Genomic DNA, 22,642 nt, shown 5'->3' with positions numbered 1-22,642 from the left:
AGAGCAATTTGTATAGCCACTGTAGTGTAGTGGACAGAATCTTAGATTTGGCCTGGGAAGACCTTTGTTCAAATCTCCTTCAGCGTGAAGTGCTGCTGGCAAAAATTTGGGTGAAAGATGACTGGTGGGCCATTTCAAAAGAATTGAAAGGCAAGACCTGGTCCAGAGATGGACAGTTTGTCACACCTCCCTTTAAGGAAGGACATAATAAAAAATGTGATAGAATAATAAAATAATTGAATTACGAATTGTAGGGTCATCTAGTCCAACCCCCTGCAATGCAGGAATCTCAATGAATGAATGAAACCTTAATTAAGCTCTTTTAAGCAAGCCAAAGCACTAAAGTTGTCCAGTGGAAATTATTTTATTCTTTTCTTCTTCTTCTTCTTGCATGGCAAACTCCCATTCAGTATCACAATCTGCATTTGAAATTTTCAGTTTCAAAAGAGGCTTGCAATGCAGCATGGAAAATTGCTGTTCCAGAAACACAAGTCAAAAGTTTATTTTAATGCATAGCCATAGTTGTATGGTTCTTTGGATCCAGGCTATAGGCTATATGTGTCAAATCTTAAATGTACTGAAAGTTATTTATTTTACTTATTTAAGTCATTTATAGACCGCTTACTGTCAATAGATCTCAAAGTGGTTTACATTTAAAAAGTCCAAGTACATACGTATTCAGTAAGCCCATTCTCCTTTCAAGTTTAAATTAAAGTGCTTGGAAAATATAACCTATTCAAAATACATGATTGATTTTGGTAGAATACATTTTACAGCTAACTATTTGAATATAAGTCTGGCATATCAGTAAGAGCAGCATAGTAACATCCCATAAATGCCTGGATAAATACAGGTTTATCTCAGCACCAAAGTGCTATGTCAGAGTAGTATCAGACAAACATGGAATCATCACAAAACTTTGCAAAGAGGAATTTATTAGGACTGAACCCTTCCACCTTGGCTGCTAATTAATTTACACCATGATACTATTTGTGGGCCACAAGCATTCAGATGGCATCTTATGCCTATCTCAGGTTCAGGCCTTTTAGTTTTCTGTTTTTCTTAGCAACAGAAGTGTGCTTATGGGGTCTGTTTTGCAAAATGTTTTGTAGAGATAACCCAATGCTCCACTGCACTGGAAACATTGTTCCTTTTGTTGGTCTATCACCACCTCTGACACTTGAAAGGGGTAAAGCTAATCTGCAAAGAGGCCTAAATTCCAATAACCTGTGGGATATAGAGAGAGTTTTGAAACGAATCCAGACACTCCTGCCCCTGTTTAAATAATTAAGACTGAATGAATGTGAGGAAACATATTTTTATCATTGTTGTAAGTTGCCTTGAGCATTGAGAATAGGAAGTAAAATGGTTAAATAAATATTTTAAGCATTAGCAAAATAACTTTGTCATCACCAGTTTGTTTTTTAGAAGGTATGAAACTAGATACGTTTTTTTCCTTTAGTCTGTTATTATCATAATGCTTGTGTTTTGAAAGCCATTTACTAGCTCTTTAATAAATCAAGATTATATAACCCAATGAAACTAGATAGGTACTTGGCTATGGTAGATTGAATTTCCATTGGTAACAATCAACTGAAATATTGTCTGGTGATTTCCAGCTTAAAAATGTTGCATAGTGTAGCTTTGTCCACTCATTTCCATATGACATATTGTTTATTAGACAACTCTTAAAGAAGTAGTAGTAGAAGTAGTAGTCGTAATAATAATAATAATAATAATAATAATAATAATAATAATAATAATTCTATCCTGCCCATCTGACTGAGTTGCCCCAACTACTCTGGACAGTTTCCAACATAGAATAAAAACACAACTATACATAAATACAGAACTAATTTTGTTATGTATTAATAGCAAAAATGCCATATCCTCCAAAGTATCTTAACAAATGAAAGTAGGGTCACACTTCTAACCTTTCATGTCTGTCATGTCCCTGCTAAAATGCTCTTAAAACAAACAAACAAACAATCAAACCCCAAAACACGGTTGTAACCTTATGGCATAAACTGGGAATTGCTCTACCCGCTTGAAAATTTAGGTTACCCCCTTTTTAATCTCTCCCTGCCCGCCCCTAGTCCTACATAACTTTTTGAGATGGCATGCCCAGAACAATACAGTGGTACCTTGGTCCTCAAACTTAATCTGTTCCAGAAGTCCGTTCCAAAACCAAAGTGTTCCAAAACCAAGGCACGCTTTCCCATAGAAAGTAATGCAAAACGGATTCACCTCTTCCAGACTTTTAAAAACAACCCCTGAAACAGCAATTTAACATGAGTTTTACTATCTAATGAGACTATTGGTCCATAAAATGAAAGCAATAATCAATGTAAGGTAAAGGTAAAGGTAAAGGGACCCCTGACCATTAGGTACAGTCGTGGATGACTCTGGGGTTGTGGTGCTCATTTCACTTTATTGGCCGAGGTAGCCGGCGTACAGCTTCTGGGTCATGTGGCCAGCATGACTAAGCCGCTTCTGGCAAACCAGAGCAGCACATGGTATCAATGTACTGTACTATAAAATAAATAAGACAGCATTGTAGATAATAAAAATTAAAATTATTTTTTTTCCTTACCTGCACTGATGATAGTCATTGTTTGGATGGGGGACTTTTATCCATTTCCACAGTCACACAATCAACCAATAAGTAGCTGAATTGGGTTCCACACAGATATAAAAACAAATTAACTGAATAAGCCGCAAAAACAAAAACACAAAATAAATAGCAAAAACAAAAGCTCCAAACTTAATCTGCTTCGGAAGTCCGTTTGACTTCCAAAATGTTTGAAAACCAAGGCACAGCTTCTGATTAGTGCAGATGCCCCGGAAACAATAGCCAACAGCCGCATCGGACGTTTTGCTTCCGAAAAACGTTAGAAAACTGGAACACTTACTTCTGGGTTTTCGGCGTTTGGGAACCAAGGCATTTGAGAACCAAGGAACCACTGTACACAGTACTGTACCTCAAAGCATGGACACACCATATATTTGTATTTTAATTATGTGATGCTGGAAGTTTTATTTTTGATTCCTTCCCTAACAATAGCTATCATGCGATTTACTTTTTTCACAGCTGCAGCATCCTGGTCAATTGTTTTCATTGAGCTGTCCACCACAACCTCGAGCTATTTGTTGGTCAGTCAGTGCCAGCTCAGACTCCAAAGTTGCCTTGTAAAGTTAGGATTTTTTTTACCATGAAATGTATCACTTTGCTGTTACTTACACTGAACTTTATGTTATTTATTTAACAAGTTTTTTCCTGTTTAAACAACAAAAACCTCTTTTGTTTTTAAGTTTTACATAAAGCGGTACAAAAATTCATTAAAACACCAATAAAAACAGTAGGCAAAGTAAAATGTATCAAAATATAAGTAAAAGTCTGTAGTTTTACAACAAATAGATGTAATAAAATTATATGTCTAGTAGGTTTACCTAAGCAAAAAAGTTTTTAGCAGTTACCAGAAACTACAGTGAGGTTTTCATCATTAGATGGCACTTGTCAAAGTGCCAGCTTTGCAGATTGAAGCATTTGAGTGGGTAAGATAATTTCGCCTTTTTATTGCCTATTTAGCCAGTTAGGAGAGCTCTTTTTGGAGGTTTTTTTTGCTTTTTTTACCATTCTGAATAATTTGGTGTCATCAGCAAACTACCATCTTATTGCTTATGCCTAGCTCCAGATAATTAATGAATAATTTAAAAAGTTCTTGTTCCAATACAGTTCCTTACCTCCCTCATTGTGAAAACCATCCATTTGTGCTCTGACCTCTTATCCACTAGCTTCTAAGTTTACTTTGGTGAAGGAATTAGTCAAACACTTTTTGAAAGCAGAAGGATAAAATGTGCTTGTTGTCACTATCAAGGAACTCTGAACAGAATAGCGAGGCAGACTTATTTCTGCAGAAAGCACATGAAGTTTTTCCAGTAAAACTTGTTCTTCTCAGCACTTGGTAATTTTATCTTTAACAATATTTTCAGTGTATTTAGAATATACTTTAAGCTAACAAGTGTGTAATTTTTTGGCGCCCCCACATCCTTTTTAAAAAAGTTATTATACTGGGCGCTTTCCAGTTCTCAAGTATGGAGACAGATTTTATTTCAAGATCAGCAATTTCACATTTGTGTTTTTAAAGAACTCGTGGATGGGATACCATTAGAATCTGCTAATTTTTTAAGTTGTCAAGGCTTTGAAAACTAGCAGTACAATTTTAAATTACCTTCCAATCTAAAGGCACTAAATGTAAGGAATGTAGGACAGATATGATCTGATCACAGTTGCTTAGAGCAGTAAGTAACTATGCTATTCCGTTATGAACAATTTAGTGACAAAGCAGCATTACTGGAGGCCCACATAGGAGGAAATAGCAGAAACTGAGCTTTGTGACCACCAGGGACCATTGGGGCAAAACCACCACAGGACAAATAAAATCACAATTAGCACATCAATCTCAAACTCAGTATTCAAAATTTGACTATGATGACGACCCACTTCCTTGATCTGAACTTGTCAGTTGAGGACATTAATATTGTGCCCTTCAGACCCTCATATTGCACCCTTCATACATTCCCCACCAGTCTTCCCAGCAGGCCATATTCAGGATTTCTCCAGATCAGAGAAAAAAGTACTATGATGCAAAGGGGTAAGAGATGCGTTATGTTTACCTATGGCACTCTTAAGTGTCTGCTACTGAATCACATGGGTGTAGAACAGCACATAGAGGAACACATTTAAATCTCTTTGGAACAACACGTTCTTCATTAGTGATTCAATCTCATCTTGTGGATATAAATTTTGTAGGTATATTTTATTCAAGTTGGCTCATCTTGAAGAGGCAGTTCATGTTCAGTCATTTCTGATGGGATGCAGCTGTAAGGTCCAGTGTAATCATAATGGCTAGCTGTCCTTGATCTAAACTCTTCAGCAGATCAGCCATGCCCATAGAAAGTTTGAGGTTACAGAATTAAATAATTTGGGGATAGTAGGTCAGTGCACCTGGAATACAGCTTGGAGGCACCTATAATTAAGGGGCTAAAAGAGGTCAGATTTGTGTACTAGTTATTGCCATGGCTATGTTCTAGTTAGGGCTGGAATAACTGCTGTTCCTTCTGAGGTGGTGATTCAGAAGTGGGAGAAAATTTGGTAAGGCTCATGCAGTGACCGCTCCCCATGTGTTTCCTCCTTGTACGTGCGGAAGTGCTAAATATACATGCCACCTCTGGCAAATTATTGTGGGTCCACTTGGGTCTTAGACCAACTTACCTGGGAGTAAGTCCCACCGAACTCGATGACATCATAACTGAAGTAACATATATGAGTCCTCCCAATAAGACCACTAAGTTCAGGGTCTAAAATTACCTAGCTGCACCACTGGCACAGTTCCTTCCTGAAATAGACCATTCCTTAAATTGGCGCTTACGCCCTCTCAATGTTTCCTTCCTCTCCCCCTTCTCCAAGCCTAAAAAGCCTTACTTTATAGTTTGTGTACATCAAATGAATTTTATATGGACTAGAGAAAATGATTATAACCACAATCCTGTAACTCTCACCAGTAAGCCAATACCAAGGAAATCAGTGGGTTTACTCAGAACTGAGTAGACATGTAGAGAATTGTGCTGCGTGAAGGCAGTCTTGATTGCAGTGCACACTTAGCCTAAGTAAGCCTCACTGAATACAATAAAACTTACTTTGAGGTAAAAATGCATAAGATTGTGCTGTAAATTCAGACTTCCGCTTGTTTTGTGTTTATTTAACAGTAACCTTATTAATTTTAAAAAATAATATGAACTCCTAATTTATTTTCATTGAATTATATTTTTAGTTTTTATCCCATCACTATATCATATACTTTATAATACATATTTCAAAATGTATATTAAGGTTTTGTGAAAGTCTTAATTGCTTGATGGACTCAAATTTTATATTACAAAAAGGGCTAATTTTTGTCTAAGTCTTTGTTAAACTTACAGACTTTGAAGCAAAAAAGTAATTCAATTTCTTCCCCTCCCCCTTTTCATCTAGTTTATAGACCATCTGCTGGGTGTAGTTAGAGCACATGAAAGTGCGAAGGATGGTAGAGAACGAGACAAGCAGCTTTGACATAGGTAACATGTCTCAAAAGAAAAAAAGCAAAGTAATCAACATTTCCCATTGAATTTGTGGTTCAGATATATTAAAAGAGTAAAGATGACTAGGATTTCTTAGTTTTAAACTATGGATAAAATCTTTTCTGTGAAACCAAAATTATATAGCGTAAAGTAAGTTAGATATTGACTGTATCGGAATATTGCAGTATACCTGCTGTTTCCCTAGCACAAATAGGAGCAACAAACCACAGTCCCTGGATTAGAGTTATGTCTGAGCTAGCAACTGTGGTTTGATTTGCTTCACATGAATTACAATCTAAAACCAAAATTCATTTTTGGCTTTCTGAACATGACTTGTTCAAGAAAAACAAACCGCCATCTTTGGGTTGGATGTAATGCTAAGCCAGGGATAGCGGTTTATTGCTTTTGTTTGTACTAGAGCAGGATCAGATTTGGAATGATCTGTGTCTTATGTGCAAAGAGGACCAATATGTGTATAACTATAATATAAAAATTCTGTTTTTGGAAATATAATGAATAATTACAATATTTAGTGCTTCAGCAAAATTTGAGGGTAATGTTTTTGAAAGCATTGAACTTCACGGAGCTCAATATATAAAAAGTTCAACAGTGGAAAAAAAGCTTGCTCCTTTCTTGAAGGTTAAGGAATATGTCAGATACACTTTAGTACAGTAGTACCTTGGTTGTTGAACTTAATCTGTTCCGGGAGTCCTTTTGACTCCCGAAACGGTTTGAAAACCAAGGTGCAGCTTCTGATTGGCTGCAGGAGCTTCCTGCACCCAATTGGAAGCTACGAAAACTGCGTTGGATGTTCAGCTTCCAAAAAACGTTTGCAAACTGGAACACTCACTTCCGGGTTTGCGATATTCGGGAGCTGATATGTTCGACAACTAAGCCATTTGACAACCAAGGTACCATTGTAACAGCATTTCAACTTGGAGAATCCCTTTAAGCCTGTCATAATTTGTGGTGTGGCTTGTTTGCTTCCATTTTGCAGCTATTTTCGTAAAACCTGTAATTTGTCCTGCTAATGTGGTATGGGAATTGCTTCGTTGGGTCACATTGAATACAAGTAACATTTGTTTACAGGAGTCTTCTAAAATCAGTGGATAATGTGGTTACTTCTCACACTAGCACTAGTATTGTGGTGTTGATGTAGGTGTAATCATATAATCAAACTGTCCCATGTGGTTCCTAGAAATAGACACTACTGGTGTGGCATGTGAGTCATCTATGCAGAACCTCTCTCACATTTCAGTGGTTGGTTACATATAAATTGGTCCTGAGTTATGAATGAGGCTGAATGTAATCTAGAATGCATCAGACGAATACCTTAGAGATGTTGAATAATGTAGAGCACGACTGATCCTGCTCAATGCAGGTATTCCATTCCCCAGGGTTCTGTGGTTAAGCAGTAGCAATTAAATGTTTCTTTAAATATTTTCATTGTCTTGTGGTCACAGTTTATTTGTTTAGCTAGAGATTTAGGTTGGACGTAATCAATCTGTCATTAAAGTTATTTTACTTAATTTATGTGACGCAATTATGTGCATTTGCATCTCACTAAAATAAATACAATAAATTCATGTAATTGCATCAGCTTGCTGATTTCTAGAGAGATAATTTACTATTTATTGTAATCCATTGATCATAAATAAGGATAATAATAACAAAAAAGGACAAATCCTAAATTTAGAAATGATGAGCCATTAGATGAGCTTGTTGCATGGGTCAGTGCTCATTACTTTTTATAAATCTAAAATTATGTTTATCTTCATAAAACAGGAAAGTATAATCCATCTTAAATGAAGCACTTTGAAGGCCTGTTCATTTCAGTTGGAGTTAAGCACTTGCTCAGTTCCCTCCCTTTGAAATTAATAGGATTTAAATATGTTGAGCTGTATCTGGATTCTACCCAATATTTGAGTAAGCAATCAAAGTTACTATCTGTGATACTTATTTAGTGGGAACAGAACATTCAAAGTGTAGGTTTTGCACTTTGTAATCTAGTTGACCTATAGTGCCATCTAATGGCTAATTTATGAAATACATTAAAAAAATTCCCATGAAAACCATGGTCTAATGAATACTGTGCAAAATAATACAGTGGTACCTCGGGTTACATACGCTTCAGGTTACATACGCTTCAGGTTACAGACTCTGCTAACCCAGAAATATTACCTCGGGTTAAGAACTTTGCTTCAGGATGAGAACAGAAATTGCGTGGTGGCAGCAGCGGGAGGCCTCATTAGCTAAAGTGGTAAATCAGGTTAAGAACATTTTCAGGTTAAGAACGGACCTCCGGAACGAATTAAGTACTTAACCCGAGGTACCACTGTACTCTATATGGGTTGTTTTTGGCCATCATAGAAACCATTTAGATCAGTGAACTTAAGTTAGTAAAGACAAGCTTATTTCTGTTGATTCTGGGATGGCTGTTCTGAGGATGAGTTAACCAGATAAAGCCTATTTTTCATTGCAAATTACGTATATTTAATAGATTTTCACATCTGGTTCCCTGAGCCTGAGTGAGCACAGAAGTGAAAAATACTTTTGGCTGTGTGTACACTGAAATTACAATTGCAGTGTAATGTTTGGAGTTTTCACCTGCTGTCTCAGAACTAATACTTGTAAGAATTTGGGAATAGTCTTTTTAAAGTGAGCAGTATTAATTGACAATAATCTGAAGTTTTTAATTATTAAAAACTTTATTTTTTTATATGGGACAGTGGATGTCACTGCTAATGTGAACTACTAAACTATGGTTGTCATAAAGAAGATCTCCCTGTCATGTTTTTAAACATGTGTTTTTTAACATGTGTTTTAAACGTAGAAGCCCAGATTACCCATGAGCTCAGAAGGCTGCAGAAATTGTAGTAGCCCCATACTCATCTCTCACAGGTTGAGGTGTGGGCTGATATACAGTGTGTCAGTAAGCCAGCGTACTAGGATAGCTGGCTTATGTGCCTTCACTTGCTGTCACCACTGCCTGGTCAGTTAAGGACTTCATAAAAAGAAGAGAAAGGAGCTGAAGTGGGGAGTTGATGGGGAGGGTTCTTTGGGGACCAAAGAGGGCTGACTAGAAGGAGGAATATTTTCTGAGCCTTGGTTTATTTCTGAATCAGTTAAGGCAGTGGCCCACTTGCACATCTCTGCTGTGGACTTCTGTTTGTCTGCTTGCTGTGAGCAAGTAACATTAGCTTCTAGGAATATGCCTCTTCCATTGAAACGGACTGCTTTCTTGTGCCATAGTTTCAGTGATATCAGTGCTACCCCTTTAACACTGGGGCTGGTCTCTGGGATAACATTACGGCAGATAATGATTCTGTCTCTGTCTTAAATGGTCACTAGCCTATTAAGCCAAGAAAGCAAATAAAGAGGTACACATACAGTGGTACCTCGAGTTACATACGTTTCAGGTTACATATGCTTCAGGTTACACACTTTGCTAACCCAGAAATAGTGCTTCAGGATAAGAACAGAAATTGTGCTCTGGCGGCCCGGCGGCAGCAGGAGGCCCCATTAGCTAAAGTGGTGCTTCAGGTTAAGAACAGTTTCAGGTTAAGAACGGACCTCTGGAACAAATTAAGTACTTAACCAGAGGTACCACTGTATTGCCAATAGTGACTTTGTTTTTTTGTTGCGGCATGTATCCAGTGGGTAAATGGAGCAAAGGTTGGTTAAATACCCTTTGTTTAATGAGGATCTTTAGAAACAGCTAAGATAAGAACTTTTTAGTACTCCTTTGTTATATGCCTATTTTAAACTTTTTAAATTCTATACTATTGTGAAAGAAATGTAATTACAGTAGTTATAGTGAATTAATTATTATACAAATTAAATACCAATACTGTATTTGATACCTTAACACTGTAAAAACAGCAAAACGTTTAATACTAAGCAGTATTCAACTAAATAATTCCACAAGCAGAATGAGTTCCATTTGTGCAAAGGGACTTAATTCCTCCTTACATCCCATGCCATTCCCAAATCTGCTCTCGAGTTCTGGGGTAACCCCCAAAACAGATTTAGGGAACACGCAGGTGAGAAGAGAGAGGGTGAACATTCCCTTGTGCAAGGAGAAATCCTTGCTCTAATGGAACACTCCCCTTAGTGCTACTTTGAATACAACCCATTGAATTGTGTTTTTAAAAATAAGAGTATGTTCATTGACCATCATGGGGTTTCAGATCAAGTACCAGTTTGGCTTGTACACAAGGCAGATACTATTGCATTGACCACATTAATAATTAAACTGTCTTGACATGCAGTAAGATAAATATATAGTTTCATACACTATTGGAGCAATTGAACAGTCAACACTTTATGTAAGTAAAAAAAGAAATTTATAAATGCTTTTTTAAAGCAATTACCCTTCCTTAAAATTAAAGTTATTTGTTTTGGTTTAATGCTTGTGATACTGCTACTCTTCAAAAATACTTTTCCAGTATGTTTGAAATTACTTTTGGAAAGAGATAAAAACAAATTTTAATATACAACATATGTTGATTTTTGTGACATAGAAATCAAAAGTCCTAATATAATGACATTTAATTTATGGTAAGCTGCCAAATACTAATTTTGTTAGCGTAATTTATAACCTTTGAATTCATTGCTAGTATTTACAGTACATTACGATATTAATTTCAGTGAATTTCTTTCACCTGGTATTGAAATATAATAATGTTCCTTGAATTACTTTAGTTCATTAGATAGAACTTACATTCTTTTTGTCATTGTGCATCGGCTATGTTGAATAAAACTGTTCAGCCTCATAAAAACAGTTCTAGGATAGTCTTTACAAAATCTGTTGTATTTTGAAAGTTGTAATACTTTTCAAGAAGCAATTAATATTATTGTGGGTCATTAATTAGGATATAACTTTAGCAATATTTTTATCCTCTGCATAATTGTGTTACATTCCTTATATTTAATTTTATGAGAGTTACTATTACTATTACTATCTGTCCATAAAATAATTGTGCTTAATAATTAATTTAAGAGAATTAAATGCTTAATGTTAAACAGTGGAATGCAAACAACATAGTATACTGTACTGTACATAATCCCTCATGGGGTTATAGAAATACTGGTTACAGGTTTAAGAAAACTATCAGAATAGTCATGTCTTTCACATGTGATAAAATCAGGCTGCTTATAGTCCTAAAGATGGGTTCATGTATGCAAATTGATACAAGATAGATAATTCCAAATACTTGCATTTGGTGTTAAGGTAGATGAATAATTAATTAGTCTAGCTGAAGCTAAGGTATCATTCTTTCGTAAGGTATTAATTGCTGTATTCTCTTAACCTCAGAAAATGACCTTAGATCTATAATTGATATTATCATATTAAACACTAAATTTAACATTACGCTAATAAGCAAACCAGCTATGCTCTGTGGCTGAAAAATGTGTTATCCTATTGGGACAGTGCCCTTGCAGAAGAACTGTATAGGCAGGAGTAACTTCTGCAATAAAATGGGGCTAGTCACAAATTCAAGAATATGTAGTTAATCACTTACCTTTTTACTTTTTAAAAACCCTAATAACTATTTTATGCATTTGGGTTCTAACAGACTCCAAAGATTTTGAAATATGTACCCTTTTACAATAAAAGGGTTTGAATTCAATTGTTCTGCGATCTTTCAGCGCTGTTCATCTGATGATGTTGTTGTTTTCTGTGCTGTGGCATTATAGTCTGTCAAAGTAAATGGGGGCAAATGAAACACTGCATGCTTGAAGGCATTGGCCACAACTTGATAAAAAGTCTATTGAAACAGCAAGTATTTTTCATAAATTTGATGCAGCATTAAAGCAAGGCATTGTTAACAATTTAGAGATGAAAACAGGGCTGCATGCCAGTGGCAGGCATAGCTAAAGTGAATGCGGAAGTACTCAAGATGGTGCGGCAACCCCAGATTCACAGTCTCTTACAGTCACAGACTTGCAGACATACAGAAATGCAGGCAAATCCCACTATAGTGGTTGCTCTGTACTACAAGCACTAATCCTTAACGAAACTTCATACAATAAAATTAGAAATGTGTGTCTAGACCCTTGGAAGACTAAATGTTAGAACTTCAGAGGGTGTTGGATGGCCACTAGTCAATCTGGAGGCAAGCAAAGAGAACAGGAAGCTGGAGTGAGAAAGCAGTGGCTTCAAAACCAGGTCCAGATTACTGACAGGTGTGGGATCCAATCAACACATTAAACATGGCTGTCAATTTGTTACCTGACCAAGTCAAAGATTTTACTATATATCTGTAGTGGACATGAGAAAGCATGTGTTGAATTCATTCACAATGACAGGTTCCACATAGCTCTCCATGTGTGGTAACTGTTTATTTGCAGCAAAAAAACCCCCTAGTTATAATCCAAAAGGATGTGATTTTAAACTTTGATTTAAACATTATGTTCATTAATGGGTCACGTTGCTTTTATGAAATACAAAAGTAAACACAGTTCATAAAAGTAGACATAAAATTGCTGTCGTATTCAGCCAAAGCCACATAGATTTCACAATTGGCAGCACGATATACACACATTGGTCTTGACAGTAGATCTGTGATTGATGACTTGATTGAAAGTAGGCTGAAAAATTATATTGTAATGAAAATGATAACAATTAATATTTATTTATTAAGGGTTTTTATTTTATTCTTTTAACTCTACAAGGCAAATATATAAACAGTATGATAATATAATAAATGTTAGTAAATAACTTAAAGAACAAATAAATGAAACAAGGTAAAAGAGTTAAATAAAACATTCAAAGCACCAGCAGTTGAATTCTATTCTATAAACTCTGTTGAGCCTAAAATAAAACCATGTTGGCCTGATGCCTAAAAACTAACAAAAAAGAAGCAAAGCAACTTCCCTGGGTATGGAGTTCTACAGACTTGTTACCACCACTGAAAAGGCAGTGTGCCCATGTAACCACTTGAATGAAGGGGAGTATGAAACTAGGCCTCGTGTTTCATCTTCTCCCTATTATGTACTTGCATGGAAGTTTGGGTCTGGGTGTGATTTACTAACAATCTAGTTTAATGAAATGTGTTGGCTTTCCATTCTGGTCATTGTTTGTGTTTTTTCTAGTATCTCCTGAGGCAGTTGGATTTCTGTCAGCAGTTGGACTGTTTATTATCCTGTTGTTGATTCTTTTTCTATATATTAACAAGAAGATGTGTTTTGAGAATGTTGGAGGTTTCCCAGACCTCAATTCACGATACAATGCCAGAAAAAATTCACAGGACAAACTTTGTAAGTATCAAATTCTATGGTCTATGGCTTTGAAAGACAGCAAACCCCTGGTGTAATATCATATGAATAATGTTATGTAGGCATAAAAGTTTGACTTGAATAAAATAAATATCTTATATAGTCCAAAATGCTTTTACTAATCCATCTGTAGTGCTTAGTCAGAATTCAATAGCTTTGGGGTCTGTTGAATGTTGTGTAAGGGGTTGACGTTTTAGATAGTGGAAAGAAACAAATGGTATTATATTTCCCAAATATGCTTAATAAGAATAATTAGATCACAGTGTTTATATACTAGGAAACCATATTTTCTCAATTACGAGGGACAAAATCTTAGATATTTCTGAATCTCAAAAGTGGTAGGACGAACCTCTTTTATTTGCAGTGTATCATTCATTAAAAGTTAGAGGGAAAACACACAATAATCATATTTCAACTGAATTATATTCCATGACCGCAGTTCAACACAGAATTTAGACTGCATAAACTTGTTGATTTTACTGGGGTTGTATGCTTATATTTGTACAGAATTTGTACAGACTGTTGGCCATGGGTGCAGAATTATTGTGGTCTGGGTGAATACAATGTTAAGAATGTAGTCCAATGTTAAGAATTATGTTTTATGGTTTCTTAATAACCGATACAATGTGGGGGTATATGCTAGTGTTTTGAAACAATGTAGTATATCTGTCTTTATAATATATTATTTAAATACATTTAAACTTTTTCTTTGCAGGTGTAGAGTAAATTCAACAATTTACATATAATATTTAAAATGTCTGGTTATGTTATACAATACAACATACAACGCAACATAAAAAACAGAATAGATTTTTATCAGTTGATTTTGGCTTCGTGTAGTAGAAAACACTTGCTCCTATTTATTGCTTTTAAGGTAACAGAATTCAGAGGATGACTAATCTGCAGAGTCCACAATTTAAAGGATAGGGTTTAGGATACTTGAAAAAAATACAATAGCAATGCATTTGAGGAATAACATATTTTCAAAGCAATAATGTACTAACAATCAAAACATGGCATTTTTCAAAAATTTTCAACAAAATCTGAGTCTTCCTTCTATGTCTTCTCTGGTTGACACACTCAGTAATGCTGTAGATGATCTAACCAGTGCTGTTGGAGATGTCAGCTATACAGTAGCTGACTCAGTTACAGAACAGGTAACAAGTATGATCAACAGCCTTCGGACAGATGATACTGCTACTGCCCAAGAAGATAAATCTATAGTAGATAAAGAGGAAAATAAAGAGAAAGAAGACTTGAAAAATGTTACCTTTCCAAAAGATACTAGGCAGAACTGCAATACATATAGAACAGATGCGTCCCTTAATAAAGAACTAAATCAAGAATTGCATGCTGTAGTAGAACAAAATGAGGGCCCGTTACATAAAAAAGCAAAACAAAGATCACCAGGACTTGACTTCAAAAACACCAAAGAAGTGCACAGTTTTGATTCCAGGAATTCAGAAAAAAATGAAGAGCAAACTCCAAAATTGCAGAAGTTAAAGTCTAAAAAAGCTCATGGGGTTCATGATGTAAAAGAAAAGAAATGCAAACCATTTTCGGATGGCCACAGACAGTGTGTAACAAAGCAGGAAGAAAATGCACCATCTATTCTTTCAAAAGAAAGTAAAAAGGAAAAGGCTAAGCAATCAGAATGTTTTTCAAAAGAAGTGAGTAGTAAGAAGACACCAGAAAAAGGTGAGGTGTCTTATATCATACTTTATCCATGTGGCCTTTCCTGGATCTTTTACTACATACTTCTTTTCCCAACTGTTTTTTAGATTTCATTCATAATGATCTTTAAAACAGTCTCCTTAGTAGAAACTCTTTGTGATATGTATATTACTTTCTCTGAAATTTGCTTTATCTAATTTTATTCATACTCCTTGAAAACTGGTTACATATTTTCTTTCCTGATTAATGCTACTAACTTTTGAATAGTGATTAATCAACTTTAAAAAAAATATCTTTCTGTTCCCTTAAATTTTGCTACATCTTTCAACGGATTTCACTGGATAACAAGAATATTTTGTACATGATTCTTGAATTCTATATTTATATGCGTTTGTTTACCGTACTTGGTGCTTCAGGACATAGTGTGCAGATGTTTTATTATAAGAAATAATATCTGGGAACCTAACATAAGCTACATATAGCTTTTCATGAGGAGTAATACTAAAAGAGAGAAAACTAACATACAAATCATGAAGTGGTAATGCAACAAGTCTAAAATATATATATCTAAAATAAATAAATATAATTGAAAATATATTTTCTCTAAAATCAGTCAATACATAAATGATAAAATAGGCTATTTCACATCTCTTATAATTGAAGGAAAACAAACATCTAAAGCTATTGCTAGCGAAACCATGAAGGTATCCCAAACTTTGCAGTTATACACGAAAACAAATGCTGACATAAATGTATCTATCTAACAAGAAGGATAAACCCCCTATATCAAGTTACAGAAGAGCTTTCTGAATCCACTAAGGGTGATAGGGCAAAGAGGGAAGACAAAACAAAATGAAATGCATGGGGCGGGGGGGAATCTTCCCCATGGGCTGCAGTAAAAGGCATGTACTTAGGAAACAACCTTGGTTCATCCCTTTAAAAGCTTGATTATTTCAGGCTAAAATAAATATTTCCAGGAATAACAGAAACAAAAAATAATTATGTTAGGGATAATACATTTATTGTGAAGTTTGAGCTCTTGCCTAAACTGGGTTAAAATGTGAACTATATTACCTTCTGTTTAGGGAAAAAATTGCATTAACAGTTAAATGTTTACACATTATAATTTTAGCACTCTCCTTTATGGTGCCATCTGTTATCATTCCCCCCTCCTTTTTTTCCAAAATAGACAACTCATACATAAATAAAGATCAGCATGGTTCATCATCTGAAAGTGAAGATGAGGCACTGGGTAAATATCACGAAGCCTTATCCAGAACACAAAGTTCAAGGCCACCAGCAGGCGATAACAGACAACAGAAAAACTATATTTGGGAAACCAGACAAAAATATAGCCCTCTGTCTGCAGAGTATGATGGGTACAGTAGTGAAGCCTCAATAGATGAAGGTATGACATTATTTACAATAGTTTTTACTTCATCTTATTTCACATTCATCAAAAAACACCATAAGATAAAGATACAGCGGTTGCAAGATATTATCTGTAAAGGTGCCAGTAAAATCTAAAACCCTACTGAAATAGTTAGGGATTTAGGGGGAAAGACTGGGTTTCTTTTATTGATCTTTTTACCTTCTGAGTGCTTAGTGCTTTCCAAGCATTTCACCTATATTCATATGGGAAATGTTTAACGAAAAGCATAGCAGTTTACAATTTATTGTTATGTATGGGAAAGTTTGTAAACATTTCCTGATAATAAATTGCCTTTGGTATATGGTGGTTTTAGGGTGACTAGATGAAAAAGACAGGGCTCTGTGCCTTTAATAGCTATGTAAAAGAGGAGTTTTCAGCATGTGTTACTTGTCATACAAGCAACACCATTCCAAATTTACCTCCTCTATGCAGGTCTTAAAGGTGCGCTCCTCTTTTTCATCTGGTCACCCTGGTTTGCACTGACTCTGTTTATAAATGAGATTGTTAAGAAATCACTGTTGTTGTGAGCTAAAGGTACATGTTCTAGCCCTATTATATTCCTAAAGGTACATGTTCTAGCCCTATTATATTCTTACTGGAATACCAGATAAGACATCCTCTGAGACTTCTATACCAGCTGGATGATAGAAAACTCACATTTTGAGAACTCTGGTGATGATCTGGTTCAGTTGTGTAACCATAACAGAATTTATTTAGAGTTTTACATATATGTGTCAGTTTATTTAAGGACCTATTCTGAGTCAGAAAAAAAGTTAGTTGCATGAATTAGGAAGAAACACATAATACTGATGACCTGTTGGCACATAATGTCTGTAAATCACCTTGGAAGATTATTCATAAATGTATTCATCATCATTACCATACTGTAATGTCCAAGGGAATGCCCAGAGTCTAAGGTACCATACCATGTGTGACGCTTATCTTTTCTGTCTTAGATGACTTCTAATAAGGTCATGGAATTCTGGTGTGTGCTCAGAGTTTGGGTCAGGGAATCATCATCAAGTGATTCATCATCAACAACAGACATATAATTTTGGATTGGGGACTAGTTAAAAGGGAGATAGAATCTGTCTCTGAGATAATAAAAGTAGGGCATAAGCTTATTTGAATAGTCTGTTGTTTTGTCTTTCATCTGAAAGTCTCAGCTTCTCAACCAATTATGTTGTACATCCACTGTTGGATGAAATATGTATTTGACTGCCGTTTGCTGAGAATCACTAGTAGGGATAGTGCGGTTGTCCTCAGGTGTTTCTTGCAGGCTTCCCATAGGCATCTGGTTGGCCACTGTGAGAACAGGATGGATCAGATGGGTCACTGGCTGATCCAAAAGGCTTTTTCTTATATTAATTAATATTTCCTGCTTCATTTAGGGCATATTGTGTTAACTACTAATTAATGAAGTGTTTTCATAAGATATTTTTTGTAAATCACATTTCCCTAACAAAGTGTCTTACCAACTTTGGCCTTGCCAAAAATTAGAAAATGTTTGCGTGATGTTAACGAAATGCGTTTTCTTTCCACCTTTGAGATAGTTCCTTCTGCTTTTTCTTAAGGTAACTTAAGTGTTTTGCGACCCTTTGGGGCAGGCATTACTTCTTCCCTTTCTAAAGTGGCAAATAAGTTTAGACTCATTTTTCCTCATAGTAAAATAATGGAAAGTCTTTAGTCAGCTTGAAAGGAGTCTTTGGAAATGATCAACATCCTAGTCTTACGTTCTTATAGGTAACCATACAGTCCATGTCCTCAGGCTTCCAGTCTAAAAGATACAATAAAAAATAAAAAATGGATTGAGATAGAAGAGGGGGGAAAGCAAACCCAGGCACTAATGTTTAATTACAAAGAGTTCAAGGAAAAGAGGGATCCAAAGTTGCTGGTCTCTCAGCCAAGCCAATGGAGTGACTTGCTTCTTTCTGCTGTCACCTGATGTAATGGCTGCTGCCCATTGACAGTTGATTGGGGGAAGAGCCTGGTTATTTCTCTACAGACTGATGGTGAGACACTGCTTCCCTCATCTCCCTTTGATGTAGCCTCACTTTTAGGTAGATCATTGTCTTATGTTCAGTCAAGTTCCTAGCATGCTTTAATGATGTTATGACTATCATTGATCCTATTAGAACTTTAGCAGATTTTGACATGATGCAGTGTTGGTGCTATGGCTGGAATCCTTATGATTTTTCATAAGGCAGTGAAATAGGACATTGCTGAGTTGATCTGCTCATTCCTGGAAGAGCAAGGATGAATGCCTACTCATTACCTCTCTGGCTTCATGTGAAGTTCTCTAAGGTTTTATAGTATTTCCTCTTCCCCTCACACTTGCCTATTCACTATATAGAGCCGGGGTCAGCAAACTTTTTCAGCAGGGGGCTGGTCCACTGTCCCTCAGACCTTGTGGTGGCTGGACTATATTTTGGGGAGGGAAAATTAACGAATTCTTATGCCCCACAAATAACCCAGAGATGCATTTTAAATAAAATGACACATTCTACTCATGTAAAAACACACTGATTCCTGGACCGTCCACAGGCCGGATTTAGAAGGTGATTGGGCTGGATCCGGCCCCTGGGCCTTAGTTTGCCTACCCATGATATAGAGGCTGTATTGAAATATATGGCAATTTGCAGTTAGAAGTAATTGATATGCAAATGACTATCACCTATCCTTCTCATCTGTGTAAGATTCTATGCTTACCTGATGCTTGACTATTGCAAAAACTGGACGTGAAACATGCAAGACTGATGTAATTACGATCAGCAGGCTTTGTGTCTAGTAAATGTGTGTGGGAGGGATTTGTAGTTCTTTCTAGATCTGTTGGTATATTTGCACATTAGATTGTGTAAGGCATAGTGCAGGAATACTGGTGAGAGACCAGGAAACTCTCTAAAATAATAATCAAAGTGTTGGCTCAGGGGGACAATACAACCTGCCATGCCCTTCTTCTGACAATCCACCACTCTGATCTTTCTTCTGTAGCATCAAATGTACTGAATGAAAACATTTCTGATTCAACTCTATGTAGCTATTCATGCATAAATCAAACTGAAGTCATACGATTGTATCCGTCTAAGTCATACTCCAAGTAGACACTGAAACCAATGGACTGATTTCATAATGACTGTGTCATTCATTTCAGTAGGTTTACTCTAAGTATTAGTTTGTCAGGTAGAGTAAATTAAGATTTACATTTGTGTTACTGGAAACAACACAGCACTAGGCTTGTAAATAGCCAGTCACTTTCTCAATAGGAGTGAGTCAGAATTGCCATAGGTCTTCATCCGTTAGGGTGCAGCCTAATGGGTTGCAGCCTGATTCAAAGTAGATCGCAACAGGAGTACTACCACCATACAAATATATGGTAAAATATTAAGAAATGGGTCCTTAAATGCATGTTTGGGTTACAAGTCGATCCTTAGTCTGAAAGGTTTGAAGACACCTGCTCTAGGTGACCAAGTAGGACAACTTTTGCTAATAGAAATGGAGGTGGCTCTCTAGGACAGGGAAGGGGAACCTGTGGCCTCCAGATATTTTGTGTACTCCAACTCCCACCAGTCCCAGCCAGCATAGCCAAATGACAGGGATGATGGGAGTTGCAACATAGCATAACATCTGGAGGGCCAGGAGTTTCTCATCCCTGTTATCTTCCCCACTCTTTATGGTTCTAGCAACATAACTCTTGATTGTTGTTGTTTAGTTGTGTCCGACTCTTCATGACCCCATGGACCAGAGCATGCCAGGCACTCCTGTCTTCCACTGCCTCCCACAGCTTGGTCAAACACATGTTCGTAGCTTCGAGAACACTGCCCAACCATCTCGTCCTCTGTCGTCCCCTTCTCCTTGTGCTCTCCATCTTTCCCAACATCAGGGTCTTTTCCAGGGAGTCTTCTCTTCTCATGAGGTGGCCAAAGTATTGCAGTCTCAGCTTCAGGATCTGTCCTTCCAGTGAGCACTCAGGGCTGATCTCCTTAAGAATGGCTAGGTTTGATCTTCTTGCAGTCCATGGGACTCTCAAGAGACTCCTCCAGCACCATAATTCAAAAACATTGAATCTTCGGCGATCAGCCTTCTTTATGCTCCATCTCTCACATCCATACATCACTACTGGGAAAACCATAGCTTTAACTATGTGGACCTTTGTTGGCAAGGTGATGTCTCTGTTTTTTAAGATGCTGTATAGGTTTGTCATTGCTTTTCTCCCAAGAAGCAGGCGTCTTTTAATTTCGTGGCTGCTGTCACCATCTGCAGTGATAATGGAGCCCGAGAAAGTAAAATCCCTCACTACCTCCATTTCTTTCCCTTCTATTTGCCAGGAGGTGATGGGACTAGTGGCCATGATCTTAGTTTTTTTGATGTTGAGCTTCAGACCATATTTTGCGCTCTCCTCTTTCACCCTCATTAAAATGTTCTTTAATTCCTCCTCACTTTCTGCCATCAAGGTTGTGTCATCTGCATATCTGAGGTTTTTGATATTTCTTCCGGCAATCTTAATTCCGGCTTGGGGTTCATCCAGCCCGGCCTTTCACATGATGAATTCTGCATATAAGTTAAATAAACAGGGAGACAATATACAGCCTTGTTGTACTCCTTTCCCAATTTTGAACCAATCAGTTGTTCCATATCCAGTTCTAACTGTAGCTTCTTGTCCCACATAGAGATTTCTCAGGAGACAGATGAGGTGATGAGGCACTCCCATTTCTTTAAGAACTTGCCATAGTTTGCTGTGGTTGACACAGTCAAAGGGTTTTGTATAGTCAATGAAGCAGAAGTAGATGTTTTTCTGGAACTCTCACTAAAAATTGGCTCACACTATCAGTCTATTACTTGTGCAATGTAACTTCAGAAATCTGAACTCATATGTGATCTCAGCGTTTCAGTCAAAAAAGAAGTCATGATCTTACATGACTTTGCAGCTTTAATGTTAACAATGCTAAAGTACATGGACCATTTAAACACAAGTTGTCTGTCAGGGTATTGTTAGAACTGACTCTTATACTAGAAGCATCAGTACATATTCTCCTAAAATGTATGAACATATTTAGGCTATTTCTAAATTATTTCCGTTTAAGAAACTTTTGAAATATTACTACAATATCACAAATAAATTTACTTTGAATGCAGGAAAACATAATGAATGACGTTCACAGTTGCATCAGATTCGTCATGGAGAAAAATCTGCGCAGCATAGGACTATAGTGGCTGAGAAAGCAGGAACCAGCAGGCCATAAAGGAGGCTAACAAGCACTACCAGCCTGTATAACTTTTAAAGAACTTTTAAAAAAAGTTTCTCTCTCAAATTAGAAGTGATGGACATCAAGGGACATTTTAAACGTTCAACAGAAATAAAAAAGGGGATATGCTTGCATTGTGAAAATAAGACAAGATGTGGTGAATTGCATTCACATCTGCTAAAGTGCATGGGGCAGCAGCAGTTCACAGCCCTGCTCCTATTTTGTCATTTCATACTACTTCCTGTCAGGAGCATCAGACTTCTACTTTTTTGTATCAGTTTATTATTTTTAAATTTGTTTTTTAATTTCAAGTAACAAACATACTCATACAAAGAAAACAGAGCATAGTATTTGCACAGAAAAGAAAAGAAAATAGTGGATGCTGGTTGTAGTTTTAGATGTTCCAAGAAAGGCAATCAAATTAAAGTGTCTCTCCATAAGGTTCCATGAGTCAATGGAGGGTGAAAAGCAGATTTGATTGTCTTAAAAGTACTTAAAAGGATACAATGTTGTATAGATGGTGTGAGTCTTTCCCCACCAATCAATACTCCATTTGTGAAATGATTGATTTCTCCATATGCACAATGTCCCATTGGTAGCTAGCATCCCAGTGTTGATGAAAACTGCAGTTCCCACCTTGGAAACCCTTGTGCTGAGTTTGAAATCAGCACAGTTGTACCCATCGCACCAAAAACCAGATGAAGTCACACAAAAGTCACATTTCAGACCAACATCTTGATTCAAAATGGTGGCTGGATGCCCAACACCAATGAAAACCAGTGCCCCAGTCTCAGAAGCCCTTGTTCCAAGTTTGACAACAGTATCTCATGAGGTGGCCAAAGAAATGGAAAAGCCGTCTTTCAAAATATATACAGTGGTACCTCGGGTTACA

At 36.6% G+C, this 22,642-nt stretch overlaps 1 protein-coding gene and 1 long non-coding RNA gene across 10 annotated transcripts in view; both read left to right on the top strand.

Annotated features, from left to right (window-relative positions):
* Positions 1-22,642, top strand: part of SYT14 (synaptotagmin 14) — a gene marked incomplete at its 5' end in the record, with an annotated part of 81,977 nt that overhangs the window by 6,157 nt on the left and 53,178 nt on the right. For 3 of the 9 annotated variants that reach the window (XM_083605129.1, XM_083605126.1, XM_083605127.1), the window contains 3 exons: positions 6,035-6,117; positions 13,219-13,383; positions 16,265-16,483. The exons of 1 other annotated variant lie outside the window; for it this stretch is intronic. In XM_083605129.1, the coding sequence (XP_083461255.1) occupies positions 6,069-6,117; positions 13,219-13,383; positions 16,265-16,483 (433 nt within the window). Of the gene's footprint in view, positions 1-6,034; positions 6,118-13,218; positions 13,384-14,116; positions 15,100-16,264; positions 16,484-22,642 lie in introns of all 9 variants that reach the window. 5 more of the 9 variants (XM_083605123.1, XM_083605122.1, XM_083605121.1 and 2 more) reach the window with 4 other exon arrangements.
* Positions 16,496-20,573, top strand: LOC310758906. Its single transcript, XR_014546081.1, has 3 exons — positions 16,496-17,041; positions 17,074-20,218; positions 20,260-20,573. It is a non-coding gene; the product is annotated as an uncharacterized lncRNA (long non-coding RNA).

This window comes from Podarcis filfolensis, assembly GCF_964270895.1.
Source record: "Podarcis filfolensis genome assembly, chromosome: 3".
NCBI lineage: Eukaryota > Metazoa > Chordata > Lepidosauria > Squamata > Lacertidae > Podarcis > Podarcis filfolensis.
This window is presented reverse-complemented; position numbering and strand designations above follow the sequence as displayed.